Source organism: Mya arenaria, chromosome 16 (assembly GCF_026914265.1).
Source record: "Mya arenaria isolate MELC-2E11 chromosome 16, ASM2691426v1".
Lineage (NCBI taxonomy): Eukaryota > Metazoa > Mollusca > Bivalvia > Myida > Myidae > Mya > Mya arenaria.
In genome coordinates, this window is record NC_069137.1 from 34,778,977 (window position 1) to 34,793,149 (window position 14,173).

Below are 14,173 nucleotides of genomic sequence, written 5' to 3' on the forward strand. Positions count from 1 at the left end.
TATCACTCCTGTGCCGTAAGTTATGTTATGAAAACAATATATAATTTCGATATAGGCTGCATTCATAAGACGGCAAATAGACTTATTTTTTACTTAAAGGCGTAATTCCGTTATTAAATATTCAGGCGGAAATTTGTGTTTTATTAAGAAGGCTTTTTGCTATTTAGATATCCGAATGGAATATCGGTTTTCTACTTGATAAGGTGAACCCCGTTTTTGACGTATTCAAAAGCGCTGATGGGCTTCACTTTGGAAGCCATTTAACGAGTGCTCAACCCGAAATATTTCAGCAAAGGCAAATATCTGTAATTGTGATTGGTAAAATCCCTTTAAAAAGGTTATTTATGTCGCATACATACCGTTAATGTCCATTTTGCTTTATTCAGATTTTTTAAAAAGTATAATGAATAAAGAATTTGTTAAGTTGAATTTAAATGAAATCCTATCATAGACAAATTTACGACACTCCAGTGCAATAGGAAGTGACCGTTTGTGAACAAATTCATTATTATATTTCTAACCGAAAGGCTATGAAAATGGCGAGCGATTCACAAAGAATGTCTGATGAAGAAAGAAGTGGACACGCGATAGGGCGTGATGACCAAGTGCAAGTAGGTAGATATTTAACTATGTTATTGTGTTTGTGAGGATTAAATTGTTTGTAAAGCCATTTTTGAGCAGGTCTTGAGTGTGTCTTCTTTAAATTGTTGCCAGTTTGGTGTTTTCTACAGATTCCGAACATGCTAACATTTTCTATAACTATCGATGAATACGACCAAGTAAGGGGTATGTTATAATATTTTAATTTGATTAACTGGTAAGGGGCCGCTTTCTTTAGTTGTTTGTATTTAACTGTGTTTGGATAGAATTGTCTTATAGAGTATAACTGATCTTCATCTTAGTATTCAATGAAGCGTATTGTAATATACGGACATAAGTGGTAAATAAACATGTATTGACATTGATTCACTATGATACCAAAATGTTCTTATACTTCTCATACCAAAACGTTGGTGATTGTTTCGAAGCAATTCAATACGTATTGAATACGTTGCTGTCATACAACATCCTTGTTACATTGTTTTACCAGGGAGCGATGCGCGATGGGATACCACCCCCGGGCGCTATGGACATGTTGAAGGCAGGGCTTCGTCAAGTAACGGTACGGTAATTACGATATCGTAAGGGTTCCATAATTATAGTACAAGTTTTGCATCAAAATTAGTCTTGTTGTATTCTGTATTGATACGTTGCTGTCATTTATCGCCTTTGTTACATTGTTTTACAAGGGAGCGATGCCCGATGGAATACCACCCAAAGGCGCCATGGACATGGTTAAGGCAGGGCTTCATCAAGTTAAGGTTCGGTAATCTCGATATCGTATGGATGCATACTTATAGCGCGTTTTTTTTAATGTTTTCAAATCTAAAAGCAAATTTTAATACACACAATTCGGTATTAAAGGTTTGGTCTGACTGTATAATTTCGAAATATAACAAAAAGGATCTTTATTCATTAAGAAATAAAATGCTTTATAGGCTGTTTAAGCCTAAGGGAGTTTGAGACAATATTTATACATATTATGCGCATGTTTTACACAGGATGTATTGCAGTGCTACATTTAAACGAGTACATATTTTCCGTTCAGTCAATTCCACTTTCATATTCTGATTATCACCCTCTTAAACGAATCCATTGCTCCGTTCAATCAATTCCGCTTTCATATACTGATTATTATCCAAACTTAAACGAGTCCATTGCGCTGTACATTCAATTCCGCTTTCATATATTGAGTAGTATCCACACTAAAACGATCCCATATTTCCGAACGTTCAATTTTGCTTTGATGTACTGAAAACGTATCCTTACCGAAACGATCCCAAAGTTCCAGGCGTTCAATTCCGCTTTCTTATACTGAATATTATCCACACTTAACCCATCCCATAGTTCCAGACGTTCAATACTGCTTTCTTATACTGAATATTATCCACACTTAACCAATCCTATAGTTCCAGACGTTCAATACTGCTTTCTTATAATGAATATTATCCACACTTAATCGATCCCATAGTTCCAGACGTTCAATACTGCTTTCTTATACTGAACTTAATCGATCCCATAGTTCCAGACGTTCAATACTGCTTTCTTATACTGAACTTAATCGATCCCATAGTTCCAGACGTTCAATACTGCTTTCTTATACTGAACTTAATCGATCCCATAGTTCCAGACGTTCAATACTGCTTTCTTATACTGAACTTAATCGATCCCATAGTTCCAGACGTTCAATACTGCTTTCTTATAATGAATATTATCCACACTTAATCGATCCCATAGTTCCAGACGTTCAATACTGCTTTCTTATACTGAACTTAATCGATCCCATAGTTCCAGACGTTCAATACTGCTTTCTTATACTGAACTTAATCGATCCCATAGTTCCAGACGTTCAATACTGCTTTCTTATACTGAACTTAATCGATCCCATAGTTCCAGACGTTCAATACTGCTTTCTTATACTGAACTTAATCGATCCCATAGTTCCAGACGTTCAATACTGCTTTCTTATACTGAAAACCTATCACTAAACCGATCCCATAGTTCCGTACATTCAATACAGTCTTGAATCGCTACAGTCCAGTACCACTTAAACATTTAACGTCTATGCAGTTTTCATGGTTTCGCGCAAAAAATGAGCGTGCTGTTGCTAAGATTGGGCTGAGCAAGAACCTTCATATGTGTAGGCTAATGGTCTTCGGTCCATTGACATACGACTGACTGCTTAGACCATCGTTAAAGTTAACATCGTGCGCAAATGCATAGTTGTTCACTTTTGATTATGAAGAAAATGTTGTCATGATCTCATGTATTTGAAAACAGGTACAACTTAAACAGTTGTCCTACATATTGTAAGAAATGCTGCAGATGATCACAAGTGTTTACAAGAAACATTTGGAAGTAAACAATGATGACGTGTTAACTTCAACAAGATTCATAACATATTCCCCAATATTTAATATTGACACTCTCACCAGGTGTGCAAGTACGACGCGGACCGGTTGGAGCGGAAGCTCGAGGGGGAATTATTTGACAAGTGGAATGAAAAGTGCGAGGTTGTCAAGGCAACCAAAATACCCGTGGACACGCTCCCTGATTATCTCGACCACATGCAAGAGGCATATGAAGGTAATGGATAGGAAAAAGTAAAACAGTCTCTAAGCTTTTCTTATTTCTTAGTTTTTCTGAGATGTTTCCATTGTGTTGTGTTCTTTTCGTCATATTTTAACTTCGTCCGTGCGAGTTAATTTTTGTTTTTGCCCAAACTATGGCAAACATTGTTTTGGTTGGAGGCGTAGGTGTTGTGCAAAAAATATCCACAACTCAAAACCATGAAGATGTTGAAATAAAACTTCACAGTCATTGTGCCCGAGTTTTGATTAAGCGCTCTATAATAGCAAAGCTTGTAAAAATGGCTTAAATGATTGTTATGCTCTTTTCCCTACTGAAATGACGACGATCAAGCGCTGGCTTTTAAGTGGCACTTTTCGTGTTTATGTTGACCATAACTATTAAACGAAACCTTTCAAACATTTGAATTGACGGATGCTTCCTTTATGTTTTAAAATTATGGCCCTTAGTCGTGTGACAGAAATAAACAATCGGTGCTATCGGCATGTCTGTTTTGTTCATTTCTTATACATTACGCCTTTGATATTAAGGTATGTGTTTGCTTTTAAATAATTTTATAAAGGAAAAATTAGTTATACAGATTTCATGAACATACCGGATTTTTTATGTTTCATGAACATGCCTGAGTACGCATATACATATTTGAAAATACAGGCGTACACATATTTCATGTTTTGACTTGATTTCTATTTCAGGTATTGACGACAAGGTTAGAAAAAGGATGGACGGTATTCTCTTCACAGACGACTCCTGGGAGTACCAGATTGTCGAATGGAAGTTTAACAAGGGAGCCGATAGTGGTGCGCGGTACGGCATGATGGCATTTGGACGCTCACCCGACGGAAACTTTGTAGATTGCATGTATGTTATGTACATGATGGACTTCAAAATTGCGGCAAAGAGAATCGTCACAGAGGAAAAACATTCAGCTCTATGGGGACTTCTAGGCTGGACTACGGAATCTGTATCTTACGAGGGAAGAAATCTTGGTGCCGTCTCTATTAAAAACCTTCAGAATTTCTTTCGAGTTAAAGCAATGCAAGGCTTTTACCAGAATGGGGTCATAGACAGTATAAACTATGTCACAGATCTGGATGAGATTGCAGATAAATAAACAGTAAACCACGTGACTTTTGCCCTTATATATATACTATGCTGTCAAACTCCTTTAAAACGCGATAGAGAGATGTGTTCATCCCAAACGCACCATTTTGTTATTATTGATTTTAAAGAAAGACTTTTATGTTGTTCGTTATAATTTAAAACAAAGGCTATTGATTGTTTTATTGCTATTTCATTGCTATTATTATTATTTTTTTCGACAGAATACATTTATGCCTAACCCTTCCTGGATGTTTTAAATAATTTATAATTAAAACACTATATTCTCTACGTTTGTCAACATAGTTTTATTGACATACGTTTCAACCAACTGTTTTTATTCTTTATACACAGTGAACAGCCTCTATATTTTTTTTATTTATTATAATACTTGTTCTAGTCGTAATGGTTAGGATTTAGCGTTAATTTAAGCTCTCCGACATTCGTCCGCCGTCCTCCAATGCCTTGAGCTGGGGTATTTGGTACGCCGCAATTTGCAATGTTTGCTTGTTTCAGAAGAGACGTATAACTAACTATGTAGGAAGAATTAAAATACCCTTAAATACGAGCGAGCACAAGGTCTTTAATTCAGAATGTTAGCAAGTATCGTTTGCTAATAGCTCTTAATCATATTGACTTGGTCAATTGTGACGCAAGTCATTAGTGAGGTTTTAACTGGGTCAATTATGACGCAAGTCATTGGTGAGGTTTTAACTGGGTCAATTGTGACGCAAGTCATTGGTGAAGTTTTTACTAGGTCAATTGTGACGCAAGTCATTGGTGAGGTTTTAACTGGGTCAATTGTGACGCAAGTCATTGGTGAGGTTTTAACTGGGTCAATTGTGACGCAAGTCATTGGTGAGGTTTTAACAACTCTTAACATTGAGCTCAACACAAAGTCCACACACATCCATAGTGCTTCGACTTGATGATTTGGCATATATTATCATTGGCATGTGGTCATTTGCAGTAAATTGTTTAACACTGAAGTATTCTTCAGGTTATCTACCGTCTAGTCGCACATAAAAGCACTTTGATTGATCGAAAGTAATTATTTGATAAATGTAAACCAATTAATTTATATTTTGGTCATCTTTAGCCAAACCAAAGAATTGACAAGTTTTATACAATTAAACGCTGTTTATTAAAGCCTTGTCTGGATTGATCACTTACATTAAATTTCCCCCTTTTTATCATACATGTTTACTTTAAAACTTTCTCAAAACAATGCGACTACACTTGTAATTGTACTGGTTTCGATTACATACATAACTGGACTGCTTTCTCAAACCGCTTAGAAATTGTGTAATATTGAAAATCATGAGAGTTTTCTGAGTTAACATGGAAATTATCTTAATGGTTATTACTAAAACAGTTTGTTTTATTGAGTCCCAAATGCTAATAGGATTTTTAAAACAAAGAGCTAGATCAATATTTATTTGTTCACATTGATATTATTTGGTATAACGGTTTGTACTAATGAATGAACATTTGGACAATAAAAACAGAAACCAGAAAAAAAGTAAAATGAAGATTAAATAAGAAAGTTGGCTTAATGAAAAAAGCTTATTCAGCCTGAAACACTTTCGAGATGTTGGAGCATGATCTACCTTTATAGTTATACTGGGGTCGAAATCAATAGCGTTCTCACCCTTTTCCTTAGATATGGCGGCGCAATAATTCACTCTATTGGCCAATTACTTTTACAGTCCATTCAAAAGATATTGATTCTAATATTAAAATCAATTAAGAAGTTAGGTGGTTATTAAACAGTCTCTGATATCAGAATAAAACCACAACACAATATTTACACCTCAACTTCCATTCCTTAAATGAACTGCCTTTCGGCAATAGCGTCCATCAATCGATGAACGCAACATCTTCGGATATGTTCGGATCGTAATTCATTGCATAACAATATACATGAAAGCTTTTGATCTTGTTATTGGTTGTATTGCAGGTCCCGTAAAATATAGATCAACATTTTTAAAAGTGTTAGTTTATTATATTTAAATATATTGGTACCAGAAGTGTTTCAATTTTACGTTTTAAAGTGATTTCAAGTGGTTGATCTTTTCCCGCGTTATTGTGACGTCATTTGAAAAAAATGTTTCCAGTTATAGTCGGGTCGTTCTATTTACAGAATGAGTAAGAACGGATTACTTAAAGGTTTTCTTAAATGAAATGATTTTTTTTAACAATTCTTGAATGAAATAATGAACTATTGGTGTAAATATAAGAAATGAATTGCGCGGTTGATGTCATTATCGGGGATATGAACGCAATTTACTCGCGTTGTTATTATGAGTAAAGCTACTCATTTTTTGCACTTATTAATACTGTATAAGACACGATCATAAAACAAACAAGGCAAAACTAGGAATAAGGCTTGTTTTAGGCAGCAATTTTTGTGTTAATAAAGAAAGAAACGGGGATATGTTATTATTTTAACGAAATATTATACTTTGATATTTAACAAAAAAAACCATACCAACTGTAGGATATTTGTTATTCATACAAACCCTTACATGTCTAAAAACCATCGAAATATGTCAACGTTTAGGACATTCCAGGCAGAATAACTAGTCATAAATATCTGGCGCACCTCTTTGACCTCGCAGAGTTCAATGGCAGGCATACTTTGACTGTGACGTTCCACTGTGTGCATATCCAATCCTGGTAATGTACCAATTGCTGAGCACAAATGCGGTATTCTATCGCTGCACGGCACAATTGTGGTGCAGCACCACAGCAGAACACACATGTGGCGTTATACCACTTGCATAACACTAATATGGCATAACACCACCTGCATAACACTAATGTGGCATAACATCACTTGCATAACACTAATATGGCATAACATCACTTGCATAACACTAATATGGCATAACATCACTTGCATAACACTAATATGGCATAACATCACTTGCATAACACTAATATGGCATAACATCACTTGCATAACACTAATATGGCATAACATCACTTGCATAACACTAATATGGCATAACATCACTTGTATAACACTTATATGGCATAACATCACTTGCATAACACTTATATGGCATAACAACACTTGCATAACACTAATATGGCATAACAACACTTGCATAACACTAATATGGCATAACATCACTTGCATAACACTAATATGGCATAACATCACTTGCATAACACTAATATGGCATAACATCACTTGCATAACACTTATATGGCATAACACCACTTGCATAACACTTACATGGCATAACACCACTTACATAACACTAATGTGGCATAACATCACTTGCATAACACTAATATGGCATAACATCACTTGCATAACACTTATATGGCATAACATCACTTGCATAACACTAATGTGGCATAACATCACTTGCATAACACTAATGTGGCATAAAACCACTTGCATAACACTAATGTGGCATAACACCACTTGCATAACACTAATATGGCATAACACCACTTGCATAACACTAATATGGCATAACATCACTTGCATAACACTAATATGGCATAACATCACTTGCATAACACTAATATGGCATAACATCACTTGCATAACACTAATGTGGCATAACATCACTTGCATAACACTAATGTGGCATAACATCACTTGCATAACACTAATATGGCATAACATCACTTGCATAACACTTATATGGCATAACATCACTTGCATAACACTAATATGGCATAACATCACTTGCATAACACTAATATGGCATAACACCACTTGCATAACACTAATGTGGCATAACACCACTTGCATAACACTAATATGGCATAACACCACTTGCATAACACTTATATGGCATAACATCACTTGCATAACACATATATGGCATAACATCACTTGCATAACACTTATATGGCATAACATCACTTGCATAACACTAATATGGCATAACATCACTTGCATAACACTAATATGGCATAACACCACTTGCATAACACTTATATGGCATAACATCACTTGCATAACACTAATATGGCATAACATCACTTGCATAACACTAATATGGCATAACATCACTCGCATAACACTAATATGGCATAACATCACTCGCATAACACTAATATGGCATAACATCACTCGCATAACACTAATATGGCATAACATCACTCGCATAACACTAATGTGGCATAACATCACTCGCATAACACTAATGTGGCATAACATCACTTGCATAACACTAATATGGCATAACACCACTTGCATAACACTAATATGGCATAACATCACTTGCATAACACTAATATGGCATAACACCACTTGCATAACACTAATATGGCATAACATCACTTGCATAACACTAATATGGCATACCATCACTTGCATAACACTTATATGGCATAACATCACTTGCATAACACTACTGTGGCATAATATCACTTGCATAACACTAATGTGGCATAACATCACTTGCATAACACTTATATGGCATAACACCACTTGCATAACACTTATATGGCATAACACCACTTGCATAACACTAATATGGCATAACATCACTTGCATAGCACTTATATGGCATAACATCACTCGCATAACACTTATATGGCATAACACCACTTGCATAACACTAATATGGCATAACATCACTCACATAACACTAATATGGCATAACATCACTTGCATAGCACTTATATGACATAACATCACTTGCATAACACATATATGGCATAACACCACTTGCATAACACTTATATGGCATAACATCACTTGCATAACACTTATATGGCATAACACCACTTGCATAACACTAATGTGGCATAACATCACTTGCATAACACTAATATGGCATAAAATCACTTGCATAATACTACTATGGCATAAAATCACTTGCATAACACTAATGTGGCATAACATCACTTGCATAACACTAATATGGCATAACATCACTTGCATAACACTAATGTGGCATAAAATCACTTGCATAACACTTATGTGGCATAACATCACTTGCATAACACTTATATGGCATAACACCACTTGCATAACACTTATATGGCATAACACCACTTGCATAGCACTTATATGACATAACACCACTTGCATAACACATATATGGCATAACACCACTTGCATAACACTTATATGGCATAACACCACTTGCATAACACTTATATGGCATAACATCACTTGCATAACACTAATGTGGCATAACATCACTTGCATAACACTAATGTGGCATAACATCACTTGCATAACACTAATGTGGCATAACATCACTTTCATAACACTAATATGGCATAACACAACCTGCATAACACTAATATGGCATAACACCACTTGCATAACACTAATATGGCATAACACCACTTGCATAACACTAATATGGCATAACATCACTTGCATAACACTAATATGGCATAACATCACTTGCATAACACTAATATGGCATAACATCACTTGCATAACACTAATATGGCATAACATCACTTGCATAACACTTATATGGCATAACATCACTTGCATAACACTAATGTGGCATAACATCACTTGCATAACACTAATATGGCATAACATCACTTGCATAACACTAATATGGCATAACATCATTCGCATAACACTAATATGGCATAACATCACTCGCATAACACTAATATGGCATAACATCACTCGCATAACACTAATATGGCATAACATCACTCGCATAACACTAATATGGCATAACATCACTTGCATAACACTAATATGGCATAACATCACTCGCATAACACTAATATGGCATAACATCACTTGCATAACACTAATATGGCATAACATCACTTGCATAACACTAATGTGGCATAACATCACTTGCATAACACTAATATGGCATAACACCACTTGCATAACACTTATATGGCATAACATCACTTGCATAACACTAATATGGCATAACATCACTTGCATAACACTAATATGGCATAACATCACTTGCATAACACTAATGTGCCCTAACACAACCTGCATAACACTTATGTGGCCTAACACAACCCGCATAACACTAATGTGCCTTAACACAACCTGCATAACACTAATGTGGCATAACATCACTTGAATAGCACACATGCGGCAAAACACCACTTGCAGAGCATAGATGTGGCACAACGCCACTTGCAGAGCATACATGTGGCACAACACCACTTGCAGAGCATAAATGTGGCACAACACCACTTGCAGAGCATAAATGTGGCACAACACCATTTGCAGAGCATACATGTGGCACAACACCTCTTGCATAGCACAACTGTGGCATAACAACACTGCAGAGCATAAATGTGGCATAGCACAACATCATGATCACATACGTGGCATTACATACTGCAGAGCACATCTGTGACATTACTTCACTTATATCACTGTAGAGCATAAATGTGGCATATCACCACTGCAGAGCACAAATGTGGTATAATGGCATAACACCACTCGCAGAGTACAACAGTTATTGTGACATTACATCACTGTAGAGCATATATGTGAAACCACACCACTTGCAGAGCATAACTGTGACATCACATCAAATCACTGTAGTGCATAAATGTTGCTTAACACCACTTGCAGAGCACAAATTTAACATCACATCACTATAGAGCATAATTGTGAAACAACACCACTTGTAGAGCACAACTGTAACATTACATCACTGTGGAATATACATGTGAAATAACACCACTTGTAGAGCACAACTGTGACATCACATCACCGTAGAGCATAAATGTGGCATATCACCACTGCAGAGCACAAATGTGGCGTACTCAACGACCGGATACAAACATCACCTGTGTAAAGATTGGGGGTGACATGTACGATTATGTTTTGTGTATGACAAATACTGAATCGATCTGTGTCGGACAAGAAAAATAATTTCGTGTACCTAGGTTTAAAGTTTGGCTTTCTACTCAACATCAAATAACATTTTAACATACAATTGATCCAACTAGGTTGATAAGCACAATGCTGCTCCCAACAGTTATCAATGATTACAAGTTAACAAATATAAGCCTTATCAGAAAACTACATAAAACTTCATTTAACATACATTATAAACTCAAAGTATCATTTTCAGTATCAGGTTAAAAGCCTACCAGAGCGTTAAGAAACGTTCACTGGGGAACGAAGCCAGTCAGTTCATTGAAGTAATGGTAGACACAGTGAAAGAAACAGGTTCGACAGTGGTCGACGAGACAAGTAATATTTTAGACAAGTGTACTTCAGCAGTTGAAGAGTCAATTGTACCTACGTAAGTCGAATGCAGATTGTACCTTTGTTAAATAACTGACCTTAAACATATTCGTTAAATTTTGAAAACAATACAGTTATTATAGAATAAATCTAAACATTGTATGAACATGTTCCAGTTGTGCTTTGTTTTTTGTTAACAATGATTTCTAATCCAGAAATATTAAGTATTCGGAAGTAGTAAAATAGTAAGTACATTGTTTTTTTGTTCAGGTTGACCACGGCTGTAGAGGCCATGGGTACCTCATCAACAACATATGAACATGAACAGGAAGGTACACACGCATTTTACGCCTTCTGGAGTGAATATGATTTATAACATAGAGTGGGTATCGAGCATAAATGTCGTATGTATATGTATGCCTGCCATATCGAAAGGGTACTTACACTGTGGAGTTTAGTAGTTCAAAAACTATCTTGCTGATGAATGACAATGCTTTTTAGTTAAACACACGGTATCTACTAAACGTAGTCCTTGAGAACTTAGTAGAAAACAGATACCTCACCATCTACCCCACCTGTTCAATAATTTGGGTTATGGCTGGAGTTACTACTACTTAAATTATTCTCTTTCTTAGTGAGTACTACTTATTCAGACGCAAGTTCACATTGACTAAGCACGATATACTTCACTTTTAGGTCGTATTTAGTTTAATGATCTGGAATACGAACAATAATGGCATTTGGGCCATTTTATCATCAGGAGTGTAGAACATTCGAATTTCAAATCGAATGTTCTCGGTCGTTATTTGATATATTTTGAAACAATTACCAAATGGTAATATTGGAAATATTTGAATAAAAGTATTTGAATATACGGGTCATAACTCTTTTCTGATATCGAATTCTGCTAAATATCCTGATCTTAGGTCATTTGGCACTAATTGCTAAGAGGTCCTAACTGTCTCCATGCCTCTGGCGATTTATCAAATGATAGTCAAGATCATTAATAACATTTTAATGCTACCCTGGCAATAGTTGTTTCGCTTGTTTTAGGATTCCAGCCAGACTTGGAAAGGTCACCATCTTACTTTCGTTCGATTGAACATGGAAATTCAACGTGGATTGGAAACAATTTGTCCTCGTTGAACCGCCTTGACAGTGCGTTGTCCGAAGTCAGGGTTTGTCAGAAAAACGCTGAAGGTATTGGGCGCACTTTACAAGCCAACTTCTTAAGTTGGGCCGAAACATGCAATGTGAAGGATTACATCGGTTTCACAGAATTGCATACACTCGTTGATAAAATTGGTGATGAGTATGGCGATAAAAAATGGGAAATACAACAAAAGCTGAGAGGGATCCAGTTTTGCAAGGAATTTGATGTCAAAGTGTTCGAGTTTACATTTGGGGAAGATTTTTGCTCCGGCCAAATTCAGTTTGGAATGATCGCTATTTCAACTTCGGGTATCCAGCTAGAAGCTGTGTCCTGCCTTTATCAGCTTGATTTTACCATCGCACCTGTCAAGGTTACAAAGGAGACAAAGAAATATTTCCTGGGGTTAGAGATTGGATCCAGCACGAGCACCTGGCATGAAGGGGCGCAACTTGGACATGTCACTCAGAGGGAACTGCTTAACTTCTGTAGATACAAAGCGTTGAGGGAATTTCAGAACAAAGATTTGGTAACAAGCATAAATAGTGTTCCTGCTCTAGAGTATGTATAAACTTGCAAACCATTCCGAGAAGATAAACTTTAATCGCGATGTAAACGTTGAACAATTTTAAATCGCATTTTTTCAATATAAAATCCAAATGAAGAGGATTATCTCAAAACCTTTTTAAAGGAGCATTACGTCCTATATTAGATATTTGTGTTTATATTTTGGCTTATATTTATGTTTCCAAATATTTCATCTTATAGCTTCCAGGGAGTATCTTTGGTGTACTTACAATTGATTAATGAATTTTGATTAGTTTGCAGAAATTTAATACAGCCGGTTAAGATACCAATTTATATAGAAGCAAATTTATGTTTGTTTTCTATCCTACCACATTCACCTCGTTTTAAAACAATAGCATAATAGTTTTAGTGCGGTTAATAATATCCCAGGTGGTCAAATGATTTGTAATGTAACAATGCCTCAAAAATAGTGTTTTACCCCCCCCCCCCCCCCCCCCCCAAATCATTGCTACGTACGCTTCAAGTTGGTATTGGTATGAATTTGATGTATCGTATGTATTAATTGAAAACAGTAAAGTGTCTTTTATTCATACATTTCTATTTTAGATAGTTTGTATTTGAGTTTTCATTAGTAAAACAAAACTATTTCGAAGATATGTTTTTTGAATGGAAAATATCAAATGTATTGATTTAAAGATAGGGCAATGATATCGATTCCATTTTACAAGTCAAGTCTTTAAACAAGCCACGATTCTAGGCTTCTCCCGGTGATTTCCGCCAGCAATGATATGTCACTTACAGCTGAAAATATACATTCGCTTAAAGTTTATGTTTTACCTGCGAGGGTAAATACTATTCTTCATGGACCAATATCAAGTTTGTATATTGTATATACTAAACGTATATATTGTATATGTTCAATAGTCTTTGTTAAGTTCCAGTTTCGTTCTCACAATGATGGTGCTACTTATTACATTACATTTCGCATTTTAGCTGTAAGTGGTTGAATTGTCCGGCCAATACACTAA

General features: G+C 35.7%; 1 protein-coding gene across 1 annotated transcript; it reads left to right on the forward strand.

Annotated features, from left to right (window-relative positions):
• On the forward strand, positions 1-4,520 carry LOC128222614 (uncharacterized). The gene is made up of 6 exons (XM_052931708.1): positions 1-15; positions 528-611; positions 1,091-1,162; positions 1,290-1,361; positions 3,036-3,186; positions 3,885-4,520. The coding sequence occupies exons 2-6, from the start codon at positions 531-533 to the stop codon at positions 4,301-4,303; spliced, it is 795 nt and encodes a 264-aa protein (XP_052787668.1). The 5' UTR covers positions 1-15; positions 528-530; the 3' UTR covers positions 4,304-4,520.
• Positions 4,521-14,173: the final 9,653 nt, after the last annotated feature.